Source organism: Vulpes lagopus, chromosome 6 (assembly GCF_018345385.1).
Source record: "Vulpes lagopus strain Blue_001 chromosome 6, ASM1834538v1, whole genome shotgun sequence".
NCBI lineage: Eukaryota > Metazoa > Chordata > Mammalia > Carnivora > Canidae > Vulpes > Vulpes lagopus.
This window is the reverse complement of record NC_054829.1, coordinates 56,214,764-56,231,442: the sequence shown is the minus strand read 5'-3', so window position 1 is coordinate 56,231,442 and position 16,679 is coordinate 56,214,764. Positions and strand designations below refer to the sequence as shown.

The 16,679-nt window shown below is 34.9% G+C and overlaps 1 protein-coding gene across 1 annotated transcript in view; it reads right to left on the bottom strand.

Moving 5' to 3' along the window:
• The window catches only part of FBXO33 (F-box protein 33), a 32,744-nt gene that overhangs the window by 3,100 nt on the left and 12,965 nt on the right, over positions 1-16,679 (bottom strand). Inside the window, exons 2-3 of the mRNA XM_041757993.1 lie at positions 1,704-1,814; positions 484-1,169 (exon numbers count right to left, since the gene is read on the bottom strand). Of these exons, the coding sequence (XP_041613927.1) occupies positions 484-1,169; positions 1,704-1,814 (797 nt within the window). The remainder of the gene's footprint in view (positions 1-483; positions 1,170-1,703; positions 1,815-16,679) is intronic.

The following is a 16,679-nucleotide window of genomic DNA, read 5'->3' as shown; positions in this document are numbered from 1 at the left end:
CATGAGAGACACAGACTGTGGTAGAGGGAGAAGCAGGCTCCTCGCAGGGAGCCCGATGTGGGACTTGATCCCAGATTCTGGGATCATGACTCGAGCTGAAGGCAGGTGCCCAACTGTGGAGCCACCCAGGTGTCCCTTCTGTATTGTGTTTTAAGAGATCTTGTGATTAGAGGAAGAAATACATCTACTGCAAGTACATACATATGTTTTCTTAGATAGATAAATTAATTTTAAATGCCATTCTCATGAAATACCATCAATCACATGGTGGAAGCCAGAAGCCAGAGCAGAACACTTAGAGTAGAAATATGACTTTCTATTTTAAGTGGTATATCTTATTAACATCAAAAAGTATAAAAATCTGCATTTCAACTTGTTATGAGATTACTCACCACTATAAATGTTAGTGCTATCTTTTTTACTGGTTTATAATGTTTTAGATGTAAAATAAATAACAAATTGAACTGAACAAAAATCACCTACCGTGAATTGCCAGAAGAGAGAGCTTTGTGCACCTCCATGCTAGTAAAACCAATGGATCTTCATTTCGGTTGTCACTAAGATCTGGAAAACCAGATGTGTCAATCACATCATTCATTAATATAAAATGAGTGAGGAACTTATCATACTGCCTGGATATAAGATCAACAATAGCTCCTGAAACACAAGTGATGTAGCTGTCAAAATGAATCCTCTCTAGTGGTATACTGGGTTTAAGAATCTTTAACATATCTTCACTCTTGATATCAAAGGCCATTATGTAGACCCGAAGGCCGGTGCTCTTTCGTGCCAAGGCTTTCCAATGTTCATCGTTTGGCATGTTGTCCAGAGACTTGTGCATCACGGAAACATTGTGGACCAGGAGAGACAGTCGCTGCAAAGGCACATGGTTGCTATCGGTTAAGACTCTTGCCATTTCAGCTGTGAAGTCACAGAAATCCAGGGCAAGTGAGCGCAGATTCACAAATCGCTCCAGTTCGACTGTGGTGATAAGGGTGCTGTTACCAGGAATATTGTTGTCCAGCAAGCTCAGGTGCTCCATGGTGTTGGCAATAGAGTTTGAGAGAGATGACAGTGATGTTGGGGTTACTATTTCCAGCATAAACCCACAGGACAGCCATTTCAGTTGCCTACTATTACTCAGTATTTCTTCAAACAGTTGCTGAATTCTGTAAGGAAAACACATGCCACAATGATCCCATTAACATTTAGCACTAATCTTTTAACACTGACTTTTGAAACTAGGCAATGAAATGGCATACAATGCTGAGATCCATTTTTTCTCAGTTAATTTCAATCCAGCCCACAAGTAATATTATCATATATACCATTAAAATTCACATTAAAATATAATGAATAAACTGTATTAAACACATGGATGTATTAAACACAGAAAAATGTGTTCTTCACCCAGGAAAGCAGCATTTGCACCACTATGGTAGAAAAAAATTGATGATATACAGTTTATATTACAGTGAAGGTAAGTAGAGAAATTACAGTTTTAAATAGCAATAATTACCCAGCAAATTCTTTGATTCGTCTTAAAGATTTATGATGTGGCATAGCATATTTCATAGTTAAAACATTTCCAATTTACAGGACATAGATTCTTTTTAGAAAAAATATTACTCTTCTGATTGTATCTTACAATTTCTCAGAAAAATTATTAATATAAGCCCCCTTCCACTAACTATAAAACTTACTGTTTAATTTTTTTGCCATCGGGATCCACCTTGTTGAGGTATGTATTTGACAAACTTCCTTGCTGTTGTAGAACACTTATGTCTCCAAAAAGGCTAAACTTCTGGAGGTTCCTACAAGAAAAGTAATTTAAAATGACTGTCTAACTAAATAATATATAAAAATATAAATATTAAAAATAGAAATGTAGAAGGGGGTATCTAGAAAAGTTTCTACCTTATAACTCACTTAGAATCCAATTAAGTACTTTCAGATTGCTTTTTACATACAATGAAAAGCAACTTAATACAGGAGAAATAGCAAAAGCTTTACAGAATGAGGACTGAGGTATAAAGCTTAGTTCAGGAACTCAGTATTTTAATGACTATGGAAAAATGTTCATGCATTCTCTGATTTAATTTAGCTGTCTGTGTTCTCTTGCATGTAACTGAGCTTCTTTGAGATAATTGTTCTGAATTGTCAGGCAATTTCCTTGAGGTTGGTTACTGGAGCTTTATTAGTTTCCTTTGGTGGTTCCATGTTTGCCTGATTTTTAATGATTTATGTAGCCTTGAATTGGTGTCTGCATTTGGAGGAACAAATACCTCTTCTGATTTTTATAGACAAGTTTCTGTAGGTAAAGAACTCCTCCTATTGGGTCTCTGGACTGATGAGATTGCCTCCAGGACCACAGTCAAGTTGGGCTGAAGCCAGGTCACAAGCTGCTGCTGGGCCCACACTGGGGTCTATGATTTGTAGACCCCATTACCAGACACCTGGACAGGTGTGGATCCTGTCCGGTCTCTTGGTGGACAGGACTGCCTCTGAATCCTTGGTCAGTAGAGCTGATGCTGGGACAAAGGTCTGCTATTAGGCCCGCAGACAGTTGGCGTGTTACTAGGTGTGTGGGCAGGGGTAGTTCCTGCCAGGGCTCTGGGAGGGCTCCTGTTCTGCCACGGGATGGGCCTCAGGGACGGCAGGAGTGCCCAGGATTGCAGCAGAGAGGGGCTAGAACTGAGTGTTAGGATTGTTTCAGGGTCCACAGCTGGAACCAGATTCTGCAGGCCTGTCTCCAGGTGCACTGACAGGTATGCCATCTGCCGGGTTTCTAGATGTTGCATCAACCATGGCTGAGTGAGGACGGAGTTGGTTCACAGGGCTGCTTCAGGATCCAGTTAGACCAATGTTGGCAGGTCTGCCCTGGGGCACAAATAGGTGTCTCCCAACAGGTTCCTGTGCAAATAGGAATGCTCTTGAATCACACTTATATACAAAACTGAATTTTGTATTCCCTTGATTAAAAATCCCTAAGGGATCACACCCCTAACTGGCTACAAGAAAAAGGCAAATGGCTTGATAAAATGAGGTCCTTCAAAATATGGTTCAAAAAAACTATACTGGGGCTACTTACTAATTTTTAAATGTAGTATCTTTCCCTCTCCTGGTCTGCCTGGTAAACCTCTATTTAGCTTTCTATATCTGAATGCCACATATTCTATTAAAGCCTTTTCTGAGGCAATCCTCTCAGCCTCTGAAGATTTAGCCATTCCATGGGACTTTGTAAAATGCTTTTATTAAACTGTAATATGCTTTACTATGATTTGTTATCTCTCTCATGAGAGAGGTAAACTGTTTCTTATAAGTACCTAGAAATACTTTTTGACACAAAATAGGTTCAATGAGTATTTGCTCAACAAATGAATATTTGGGAAGGTAAGTTCAAGAGTTACCTAAATATAGAAATAGTAATCAAGACCATAATATAAATGAGAATAGGAAATAGATACATAAGGGGAGGGGGCCTGGGATAGATTTTGGAAAAGATAATTACATCATATGGAGAACTATTTTAAGGGTAATGTTTTTAATCAATTAAAAAAATAAGTTTTCTTCTAGATAGATCTTCTATGTAAAGGGAAATTAAAGATTAGGGGTATTGACAGCTATTCCAAATAATTATGTCTTTCATTACTTTGTTTTTCCTATCAGGAGTTCTTTTATGAAATAGAGAACTAAATCTGCCTTAAAATAAAAGGTTAGCACCACAAAGGGCTTAGAACACTTCATATATTTCCATAGAATAGCAAGGCAATAATACCAGGTGAGTCAGAAAATATTTCACTGTATCTACTACCAAAATGACCCTATAAAAGTATTTAAATTTATTATTTATAAAAAGAGATACTGATAAAACATCTTTTCACAAATAAAAAGACTTTTTATTTGTGTTCCCAGGAGAGATAGGAACAAACCTGAATTATTAATATCATACTAGTAATATTCTTTCTGTCATATTCTAAATCTGCATTACTGAGGAATGTAGCTACTAAATACTTGAAATGTGGCTAGTCAGAACTGAGATGTGCTCTAAGTATAAAAATACATTTAGACAGTACAATAAATATACAATCTCATTAAGTGTTTTATATGGATCACATATTGAAAAAATAATATTTATTTGGATATATTAGGTTAAAAATATTAAAACTAATTTCATCTTTTTTAAAACTTTTTAATATGGCTACGAGAAAAATTCAAAATACATGTATGGCCTATATTTTTATTGAATAGTGTTGTTCTAAAGAATATAATGTGCATATTTTAGTTTTCTGGCTAGCTTCATTTAAAAACATACTGTCGTCAGCAGAAATATAATTAAGGATATATAGCTAATACTACTGCTTTTATGGTTAAAATATTTAGTAGAAGGCCCACACCATTTTTCAGCTTGCTTTCTGACTAAATGTAACAATATGAACTTTAAGAATCAGTGACTAATTTTTAACTATAAAAAGTTAGGAATTGATTTCAGAAAATGTTATCCATAATTAAAAAAAAGTCCTACAACCCAAGTACATCTTAATTATAAAGCTAATGTATGTTGCACATACATGGCAGAAAACCTACATGATCTTCCTTCATTTTTCCCATTAACTCAAATACAAACCAAATTCATCAACTTTAAAAGAGTACAAATGATCAAGAGGACAACCATTTTGAATCAATGGAGCAAATAAGCTCACCTTTTTTCACCGTGATTTCATTTCTGACTTTCCATTTACTGTAACTCACTTATCTTGAAGACATCATATTTAACCTTCACTGTCTGTATGTATCTCAGACCTGGAAAAATGCAGGCTTCCAGCTATGACTGATTCAAAAGCAAGTTCTCCCATATAAGAGAAACAGGAATGGAAAGATACATAGGCAGGGGAAATGAAATTAACCAAGGATTATACATTTCGTCTAAATGGCAAGTTTTCTCCACTTATTTACTATAATTAGGCCCACAGAATTTAAGATGACTATGCTGGTGTTTATTTTTTATTTTTCCCAAACATTTCAATCTACATTACTGGTGTCGAGGTCTAGGTGTTCCTTTTTTCCGGCATTTGGTGGTCTCTGTGACAATGGAGAGAGAGAGAGATCACCCATGTTCTCCAGACAGATAATCTATCCTCTCTTTTGTTCTCTAATCTCCTCTTTTTCTACTCCTTCAATCCAGTTAGTCCAAAAACTTCCTTAAGAATTATCAGAGACTACTACTTACCAAGGTGCCACAAGTGGAACTGGGAGTTCATTTAATGAATTGTGGTTTTAATTTTGCTGTACTATATGTGGTAAATAAAGAAGATGTCCTAGTGATGGAATATAAAAGTTCTCATAGATTAAAAAAAAAAACAAAAGCAGAAAAATTGTCTTTCACAATCATGGCTAACAGCCAAGACTTAACAAAAAATTTTGATATTTTGGCAATTCTTGGCATAATGGTAACTATATATCTGTCATAGTTATTAGCACTTAAGAGTAGAATTTAATAAAACATTGCCCCAATTAATGTTTCACAGCTGTTTAGATATACTCAATCTAAAACCAAAGTTTTTTCTACCTCTGTTTTCCTTTTCAATTGTGACTAAGATATTCTTGCAATGTCATTTTCCTAAGCACTTAAATTTTATTGACAAGCAGCACTGAATTTCTTCAGCTACTCAGCAATCTAAAATTCCTAATGATAATTAGACCACAACTCAGTGCTTCTGTATGTGATCAAATAATCTAGATATTACCCAAAAATGAACTTCACAATTCCCATTACAGAATTGTATATGAAAGATTTTGTCCATTCCCATATCACACTTATCCCTCCCCAATTCAATAGCTTTCTCTAGCTGGAATCTATTTACCAGGTAATGTTCATTGCCAAGCTCACAGCATTAAGTAATGATGCTCAAAAATATTAAATATTATATTTTCTTGGCACAAATCATTTAAGTATTTATAATTCTTTTTCATATACTATACACACTGGTCTGAATGAAATACTTAGTGTCACTTACTGAGACAATCAACATAAACCACATTATCATCAGCAAGAATAATATTATTCATGTTTTTAAAGGGTTGCTCTGGAGAAATAAAGTTGGTGTTGAAAGAGCATTGCATGAGAAAATAAGTGTCCAAAATGCAAAATCCACTGACTGCAGTTTTTTTTGTGAAATAAAATAGTTTTTATTTAAAAAGACAAAAACCTATCACATTAGCAACACCTAATCTTTTCTAAACATGATGATACTTTAGTTATCTGCAATCTTACCCACAAAAGTAGGTAAGAGGTCAAGCAAAATTAAGTACATTTATGTGAGGACTAAAACCTAATTTATTTTGGGCCTCGAGTGCTGTTTGTCAATTTTGTTGGCAAGCTTTCATATTCTAAAAGGACTTTTCTATCAGAAATGCCACATTTCAATCAATCCAACTCACAGCTGTCAACCTCCACCACCACAACAAAAATGTTATAAAGAATTTCCCGGTCTAGGTGGAAATAAAAACGCTTTACTTTAGAAATTTTATTATCCTCAAAAAATCCTAGCCATATATTTTCCCTACAAAAATGTTAGATTGTCTACTGTCTCTTCTCAGTTAACCCCTCAAAGAAAATAAGGCCTCTTAAATTAGGTACTTAAGGTGGTTTTTATGTTGTTGTTTTGGTATTGTTCACATTAGCTCACAGGGTAATCTTAATTTAGGATTTTTAGGAGACAGTTTACTTTTGTATTTTCAGGCTGTATTTTTTGATAAAATCTACATTAATACCTAGATAAAAATCTAAGCAAATGGGCAAAATAGTTTATTTTTGAATTCTTTCATAGATAACGTGGTATATATGATTTACTTAAAAATGGAAATCTTAAGTATTTTTTCTCTTTTCAAAAGATTTTATTAATTTATTTGTGAGATTGAGAGCCAAGCATGATTGTAAGAGCACAAGCAGGGGGAGCAGCAGAGGGAGTGGGAGAAGCACACTCCCGTGCTGAGCAGGGAGCCCAATGTGGGCAGTATTTTCTTTCTTTCTTTTTTTCGGGTGTGTGTGTGTGTGTGTGTGTGTGTGTGGTATTTTCTATTTTTATTTGAGAAAACCATTTTATTTACTGAAGTATAATAAATGTACACTGTTATTATGAGTTCCAGGTATACATTAAAATGATTCAACATTTCTATATATTACTATGCTCATCTCAATAAGAGTATTCTTAATCTCCTTTATCTATTTCAACCCATCCCCCTTACCCACCTCCCCTCTGGTGTGTGCAACCACCAGTTTTCTCTATTTAAGGTCTGGGTTTTTTTGGTTTTGGTTTGTCTTTTTTACTGTGTTCTTTAGTTGTTTCTTAAATTATACATATTGGTGAAATCATATGGTATGTGTCTTTCTCTGACTTATTTCACTTAGCATCAGACCCTCTAGCTCCTTCCATATTGTTACAAATGGCTCTCATTCTTTTTTATGGCTGAGTGTGTGTGTGTGTCACTTCTTTATCCATTCATCTATTAATGGGGCACTTGAGTTGCTTACATGTCTTGGTTATTGAAAATAATGCGACAATAAACACAGGAGCGCATTTGTCTTTGAATTTGTCTTTTCATTTTCTTTTTCTTTTTCATTTTCTTTGGATAAATACCCACTGTTGGAATTACTGGATCATAATATGGTAATTCTATTTTTAACTTTTTAAAGAAACTTCCATGCAACATTACACAAAGGTTCCTTTTTTTCCACATGCTCACCAACACTTGTTATTTCTTATCCTTTTGGATCTAGCCATTCTGACAGGGGTAAGGTGATTATATCTCATTGTGGTTTTGATTTGCATTTCCCTAAGGATTAGTGATGTTCAGCATCTTTTCATGTGTCTATTAGCCACTTACATGTCTTCTTTGGAAAAATGTCTATTCAGGTCTTCTGCCCATTTTTCAATTAGATTATTTGGGGCTTTTTTGGTGTTGAGTTGAATAAGTTCTTTTTATATTTTGAATATTAACCCTTTATCAGATGTAGCATTTGAGAACCTTCTTCCATTCAGTAGGTTGCCTTTTTGTTTTGTTGATGGTTTCTTTCACTGTGCAAGAGTTGTTGGTGTTTTTTTTTTCCTTTTGTAGTCCCAATAGTTTATTTTTTGTTTCCCTTGCCCGAGAAAATGTATCTTGAAAAATGTTTCTATGGCTGATGTCAAAGAAACTACTGCCTTTGTTTTCTTCTAGAAATTTTATGGTTTCAGGTCTTATACTTAGGCCTTTAATCCATTTTGAGTTTATTTTTGTGTATGGTGTAAGCAAGTGGTCCTATTTCATTCTTTTGCATGCAGCTGTCCAGCTTTCCCAGCACCACTTGAAGAGACTATCTTTTCCCCATTGCATATTCTTGTCCTGCTTTGTTGAAGATTAACTGACCATAAAATCACGGGCTTATTTCTGCGTTCTTTGTCCTGTTCCATTGATCTTTGTGTCTATTTTTGTGGCAACAGCATACTGTTTGGATTATTATGGCTTTGTAGTATATCTTGAGTTCTGGGATTGTGATACTTCCAGCTTTGTTATTCTTTCTTAAGATTGCTTTGGTTATTCGGGATCTTTTGTAATTCCATACGAATTTTACTATTATTTGTTCTAGTTCTGTGAAAAATATTGTTGGTGTTTTGATACGGGTTGCATTAAATCTGTAGATTGCTTTGAGTAGCATGAATATTTTAACAGTATTGGCTATTTTTAATTAAGAGTCTTCTTGGCTTCTGATTAGGAGCCCTTTGCATATGAAAATATTTATAAATGCAAAGAAGTAAAACTGAAGTTAAGGGTCATTTGTTTCAGACTCAAGTTGGTAAATGGGTGGAAAACTTGTAATTTAAACATGTAAAACATAATTTTTTATCTATTAATAGTACAGTCATAATTAAAACCAACCAACTAATTCTCATATTATGGACTAATGCACAAAGTGTCTGCAATATAAACAATTTTAGGGCTAATAATCCTTTGGGTTATGGAGTTTACTTCTCTGAAACCAAACTGTCAGAAGATGCTTCACTGATATAGTCATCTTTTAGAGCAGAATGTTAAACATACTATTATCAATATCACTCACGAGAATGTACATTTTTTAGGAAGGATGAACCTAATCTGACAAATCCTAATCACCCAAAGTTCATAGTCTACCTAGGGCTCCCTCCTGGTGTACATTCTATAGGTTTGGACAAATGTGTAGAGACATATATCTATCATGATGATATTGTACATAATTTTTTTCATTGTTCTAAAAATCCTCTGTGCTCTGCCTATTCATCTTTTCTTCTACCTACTCCTGGCAACCACTGATCTTTTTATTGCCTTCACAGTTTTGCCTTTTCCAGAATATCACATAGTTGGAATCATAGGTTTTTCAGATTGCCTTCTTTACTTAGTAATATGCACTTAAGGTTTCTCTACGTCTTTTCATGGCTTAGTAGCTCAATTTATTTTAGTGCTAAATAATAATTCCACTGCCTAGATGTACTAAAGTTAATTTATACATTCACCAACTGAAGGACATCTTGGTTGTTTCCAATGTTTGGCAATTATGAATAAAATTGCTATAACCATCTGTGAGCAGGTTTTTGTGGACATATGATTTCAACTCCTTTTAGTAAATACTAAGTAGGATGATTACTGGATCGTATGGTAAGAGTATGTTTAATTTGGTAAGAAACTGCCAACTCTTTTTTTCATAGTGGTCATACCATTTTGCATTTCTTCTAGCAAAAAGAGTTCCTGTTGTTCCACATCTTTGCCAGTATTTGGTATTGCCAGTATTCTGGATTTGTACCTTTGTAGTGCATGACAGGGGTTTGATGATGTAAATAATGAACAAGATATAATATTAGAGGAAAAAGGTACAAAATCACACATAGATTATTATTCCAGTTTTGCAAAAGATACATCATGTTTGCCAGTGATCTCATGTGAATTTTTTCTTTTCCTTGTATTTTCAAATATTGTTTTGTAGATATATGCTACTAGGGTATTCACAAGAAATTTGTTTTGAATATAGGTGACACACATTACATTAGGTTCAGGTGTACAACTTAGTGATTTGACAAGTTTATACATTATGCTATGTTCACCACCTACCTTCTATCCCATTACATCGCTATTACAATATCCTTGACTGTATTCCTTATGCTCCACTTTTTATCGTTGTGACTTACTCATTCCATAAATGGAGACCTGTATCTCCTTTTCCCTTTCACCCAATTTGCCTAATCCCCTTCCCTATGGCAGCCATCAGTTTGTTGCGTCTATTTATAGTTCTGATTTAGCCTTTTGTTTCTTTATGCACTTCTTTTAGATTCCATTTATGAGTAGAATCATATGACATTTCTCTTTCTCAGTCTGACTTCAGTTAGTATAATACCCTTAGGTTCATCCATGTTGTCTCAAATGGCATGATCTCATTCTTTTTTATGACTGTGTAATACTACATTGTGTGTGTGTGTTATCACATTTTCCTTATCCATTTGTCTATTGGACACTTCTGTTGCTTCCATTTCTTGGCTGTTGTAAATAACACTGCAATAAACATGGGAACATATGGCCTTTAGATATATATACATCTAACTACATATCTTCTCTAGGTATATAACCAATAGTGGAATTATTTGGTTATATGGTATTTCTTTTTTAAAATTTTTTTTTATTATTATTTATTTATGATAGTCATACAGAGAGAGAGAGAGGCAGAGACACAGGCAGAGGGAGAAGCAGGCTCCATGCACTGGGAGCCCGACGTGGGATTCGATCCCGGGTCTCCAGGATCACGCCCTGGGCCAAAGGCAGGCGCCAAACCGCTGCGCCACCCAGGGATCCCTAGTATTTCTATTTTTAATATTTTGAGGAACTGCTACACTGTTTTCCACAGTGGCTGTACCAATTTAAATTCCCGTCAACTGTGCTAGAGGGTTCCTTTTTCTCCAAATCCTTGCCAACACTTGTTCTTGTCTTTTTGATTTTAGTCATTCTAACAGTTTGATTTGCATTCCCCTAATGATTAGTGATGTTGAACATCTTTTCATGTGTCGGCTATCTGCACTGTCTTTGGAAGAATGTCTATTCAAGTACTCTGCCCATTTTTAAATTGGATTGTTTTTTCTGGTATTGATTGTATTAAGTTCTTTATATATATTTTGGATACTAACCCCTTATCAGATACATCATTTAGAAATACCTTCTCCTCTGTGACTATCATAAATAAATAAAAAAAAAAAAAAAAAAAAAAAGGGATCCCTGGGTGGCGCAGCGGTTTGGCGCCTGCCTTTGGCCCAGGGCGCGATCCTGGAGACCCGGGATCGAATCCCACATCGGGCTCCCGGTGCATGGAGCCTGCTTCTCCCTCTGCCTATGTCTCTGCCTCTCTCTCTCTCTGTGACTATCATAAATAAATAAAAAAAAATTAAAAAAAAAAAAAGAAATACCTTCTCCCATTCTGTAGATTGTCTTTTTGTTTTCTTGATGGCTACCTTTGCTGTGCAAACGCTTTTTAGTTTGATATAGCCCCAATAGTTTATTTTTGCCTTTATTCTCTTGCCTTAGGAGACATATCTAGAAAGATGTTGCTACGGCTGAAGCCAGGAAAATTACTGCTTGTATTCTCTTCTACAATTTTTATAGTTTTAGGTCTCATATTTAGGTCTTTAATTCATTTTGAGTTTACTTTGTGTATGGTGTAAGAAAGTAGTGTAGTTTCATCTTTTTGCATGTAGCTGACCAGTTTTCCCAACATTGTTTGTTGAAAAGACTATCTTTTTCTCATTGGGTATTCTTTCCTGCTTTGTTGAAGATTAATGGAACATATAATTATGGGTTTACTTATAGATTTTCTATTTTGTTCTATTGATCTAAGTGTCTATCTTTGTACCAGTACCATACTGTTCTACTACAGCTTTGTATATAACTTGAAGTCTGGAATTATGATACCTGTAACTTTGTTATTCTTTCTCAGGAATGCTTTGACTATTCAGGATCTTCTATGGTTTGATACAAATTTTAGTATTATTCTATTTCTGTGAAAAATTACTGTTGGTGTTTTGATAGGGATTGCATTAACTCTGAAGACTGCTCTGGGTAATATGAACATGTGGACAATATTAATTCTTCCAATCCATAAGCTTGGAATATCTTTCCATTTCTTTGAATCTTCTTTAATTTCTTTCATCAGTGTTTATATTATAGTTTTTAGGGTACAGGCGTTTCACCTCTTTGGTTAAGTTTATTCCTATGTATTTTATTTTTTTGCTGTAACTGTAAATGGTATATATACTGTAATGGTATGTGTGTGTGCATGTATATATATATGTATGTGTATGTATATATATACACACACACACACATCTTTCTGCAACTTCATTGTTAGTGTAGAAAAATGCTACCAATTTCTGGGTATTGATTTTATATCCTGCCACTTTACTCCATTCATTTATTACTCCTAGTAATCTTTTGGTGGAATCTTTGGGATTTTCTATGTATAGTATCATGTTGTCTGCAAGCAGTGACAGTTTAACTTGATCTTTACCAATATGGATGTCTTAATGCTTTTTCTTGTCTGATTGCTTTGGCTAGGATTTTTAGTACTCTTTTGAAGATCAGTGGTGAGAGTGGACACCCTTATCTTGTTTCTGACCTAGAAAGCTCTCAGTTTTTCACCACTGAGGATGATGTCAATTGTGGGCTTTTCATATATGGCCTTTTAAAATGTTGAGGTATGTCCCCTCTAACAGTTTTGTTGAAAGGTTTTTTTTTTTTTTTTTAAATCATGAATGGATGCTGAATCTTGTCAAATGCTTTTTCTGCATCTACTGAAATGATACGACTTTTATCCTTCATTTTGTGATGTGGTGTATGATGGATGCTTGATTTGCGAATACTGAACTATCCTTGCATCCCAGGAATAAATCCCACCTGAATGTGGTGAATGATCTTTTAAATGTATTTTGTATGCACTTTGCTAATATTTTGCTGAGGATATTTGCACATAGGTTCATCAGGGACACTGGCCTGTAGTTTTCTTTTTCTGTGGTGTCTGTTTGGGTTTGGTATCAGAGTAATGTTTCATAGAATGCATTTGCAAGTTTTCTTTCCTCTTCTATTTTCTTGAAATAGTTTGAGAATAGGTATTAACTCATTTTTCAATGTCTGGTAGAATTCATCTGTGAATCCATGTGGTCCTGGACTTTTATTCTTTGGTTGTTTTGGAATACTGATTAAATTTAATTACTTGTAATTGGTCTGTTAAAATTAATTTTTTTTTTCTGGTTCAGTTTTGGAAGATTAAATGTTGCTAGGAATTTATCCATTTCTTTTAGGCTGACCAATTTGTTGGCATGTAATTGTTTACAATATTCACTTATAATCCTTTGTATTTCTGTGGTATGAGTTACTTTTCCTCTTGCATTTATTTTTTTCTCTCATTTCTGATTTTGTGTTCTCTCTCTCTCTTAAAAGATTTTATTTATTTGACAGAGAGAGTGAGAGAGCACAAGCAGGGGGAGTGGCAGGCAGAGGGAGAGGGGGAGGGAGCCCAATGCAGAGATAGCTCCTGCAGGGAGCCTAATATAGAGCTGGATCCCAAGGTCCTGGGATCATGACCTGAGCCAAAGGCAGATGCTTAGCCAACTGAGCCACCTAGGTGCCCCTCTCTTTTTTTCTTAATGGTTAAGGGTTTGTTAATCATGTTTATCTTTGCAAAGAACTCGATTTTATTAATTTTTTTTTTTTTTGGTCTCTATGTCATTTACTTCTGCCCTGATCTTTATTATTTCCTTTCTTCTACTCATCCTGGGTTTTGTTCTTCTCTTTCTAGTTCCTTTAGGCATAATACTGATTTGAGTTTGTTCTTGTTTCTTATTCCTTAGGCCTGTATTGCTATATATTTCCCTCTTAGAACTGCTTTTGATGTGTCCCAGAGATTTTGGATCATTGTGTTTTCATTTGTCATCATGTAATTTTTTATTTCTTTGATTGCTTCATTGACCTATTGGTTGTTAGTGTCATGTTGTTTCATCTCCACGTGTTTGTAGTTTTCCCTGTTTTTTTTTTTTTCTTTGCGATTCATTTCTAGGTTTACATTTATGTGTGGGAAAAAAAGTATGGTATGATTTCAATTTTCTTAAATTTACTGAGGTTTGTTTTATGGCCTAATAGGTGGTCTGTTTTGGAGAATGCTCCATTTACACCTGAAAAGAATGTGTATTCTGTTGTTTTTGGATGGAATATTCTGTATGTATCTGTTATAACCAGCTGGTCCAATATGTCATACAAAGACATTGTTTCCTTATAGGGGTTCCTAGGTGGTGCAGTTGGTTAAGCATCCAACCCATGATTTCAGCTCAGGTCGTGATCTCAGAGTTGTGAGATCAAACTCCATGTCAGGCTCTGCGTTCAGCATGGAGTCTGCTTGAGATTCTCTCTCATGGGGTATCTGGATGGCTCAGTCAGTTAAGCATCTGCCTTTGGCTCAGGTCATGATCCTGGAGTCCTGGGATCAAGCCCCGCATCAGGTTGTCTCCTTAGTGAGGAATCTGTTTTTCCTTCTGCCCCGCACCCTGCTCATTCTCTCTCTCTCTCAAAAAAAAAATCTTAAAAAAGATTTTCTCCTTCTTCCGCTCATGAATGTTCTTTCTCTAAAATAAATACATAAACTTTTAAAACAAATCAAAACAAAAACAAAGACATTGTTTCCTTACTGATTTTCTGTCCAAATTATCCATCCATTGATATAAGTAGAGTATTAATGTCCTCTACTGTATTACCATCAATTTCTCTATGTTCATTAATATTTGCTTTATGTATTTAGGTGCTCCAGTATCAGGTGGGCACAGATATTTACAGTTATATCTTCTTGATGGACTGACTCCATTAGTATTATGTAATGTCCTTCTTTGTTACAGTCTGTTTAAAAGTCCATTTTGTTTGATAGAAGTATTACAATCCCAGCTTTTTTTTTTTAACTTTCTTTTACATAGTGTATGTTTCCTGTCCCTTCACTTTTAGTCTGTAGGCATCATTAAGTCTGAGATGAGTCTCTTATAGGTAGCATATAGATCGGTCTTTTTTTTTAATCTATTCTTTTGATTGGAGCATTAGGCCATTTACATTTAAAGTAATTATTGATAGGTATGTATTTATTGCTATTTGAAAATTTTGTTTGTTGGTTGTTTTTGTAGTTCTTCTTTGTTCCTTTCTTCTTCTCTTGCTCTGTGATCAATTAGTATCTACAGTGTTTTATTTGGCTTTCTTTCTCTTTTGGTGTATCTATCATGGGTTTTGGGTTTGTGGTTACCATGAGGTTCATATATGTCACCCAAAGTATATAGCAGTCCATATTAATTTGATGGTCCTTAAGTTCAAATACATTCTTTAGAAAAAAATTTTTTTTTCTTTTTCTCCTTCTTTTCCCTTTACTCCCTTCTCCACTTTTGTGTATATGTTGTTGTATTTTACATGTTTTTATTCGTTTTTCTTATGTTTAATTATGGCCATTTCCTTTCCACTTATAGGAATCCCTTTAACATTTCTTGTAAGGCTGGGTTGGTGGTGATAAACTCCTTTATCTTTTCTTTTCTGGGAAACTATCTCTCCTTCAAATCTGCATGGTAACCTTGCCAAGTAGAGTATTCTTAGTTGTAGGTTTTTCCTTTCAGCACTTGCCACTTTCTTCTGGCTTGCAAAATTTCTGCTGAAAAATCAGCTGACAGTCTTACAGGTTTTCCATGTAGGTAACTTTTTGTTTCACTCTAGCTGGTTTTAAGATTCTCTATCTTTAACCTTTGACATTTTAATTATTACGTGCTATTATTATGACCTCTTTGGGTTCATCTTGTTTGGAACTCTCTGCTCCTTGGACTTAGATGTCTATTTCCCTCTCTATGTTAGGGGAGTTTTCAGTTATTATTTCTTCAAATAAGTTTTCTGCACTTTTCTCTGAAAACCCTATAAAGTGAACATTTTTCACTTGATTTTAAGAGATCTCTTAATCTATCCTCATTTAAAAAATTTTTTTTTTTTTTACTGCTCAGCTTGTGTGCTTTCTATTATCCCGTTGTCCAGATTGCTGATATGTTCTTCTGCAACCTCTAAACTACTACTGATTCCCTCTAGTGTGTTTTTCACTTGCTCTTGTACTAACTCTTATTGAATTAAAATGATCTTTCAAGTATTTTCTTTTTATTGAAGGTCTCACTGAGTTCTTCCATTCTTTTTTCTCACCTATTGAATATTTTTATGACCATTACTTTAAGTTCTTTATTGGGCACACTGCTTCTCTGTTTCATTTAGTTCTTTTTCTGAGGTTTTGTTCTTTCTTTGGGAGCACAATCCTCTGTGTCCCTATTTTGCTTGACTTTCTGTGTTTGTTTCTATGAATTAGGTGAAACAGCTACACCTCCTAAAGCTGGAGTAGTGGACTTCTGTAGGGTGTCCCCATATGCAGAATGTGTGTGCTTGGTGATTTTTGTTGGCTGGGCAGAGCTGTAGCTGAATATGCCAGTAAGTCTTTTAAACCATGTCACATCTCTCTGTCTCTCGTCGTTCTCTTGCCATTTATCATTGATTGTTCAGTGCCTGTTCAGTCAGCCCTTAGATCTTTTTCAGGAGAATTGTTCTATTAATAGATGTAATTTGGTGTGTTCCATAGA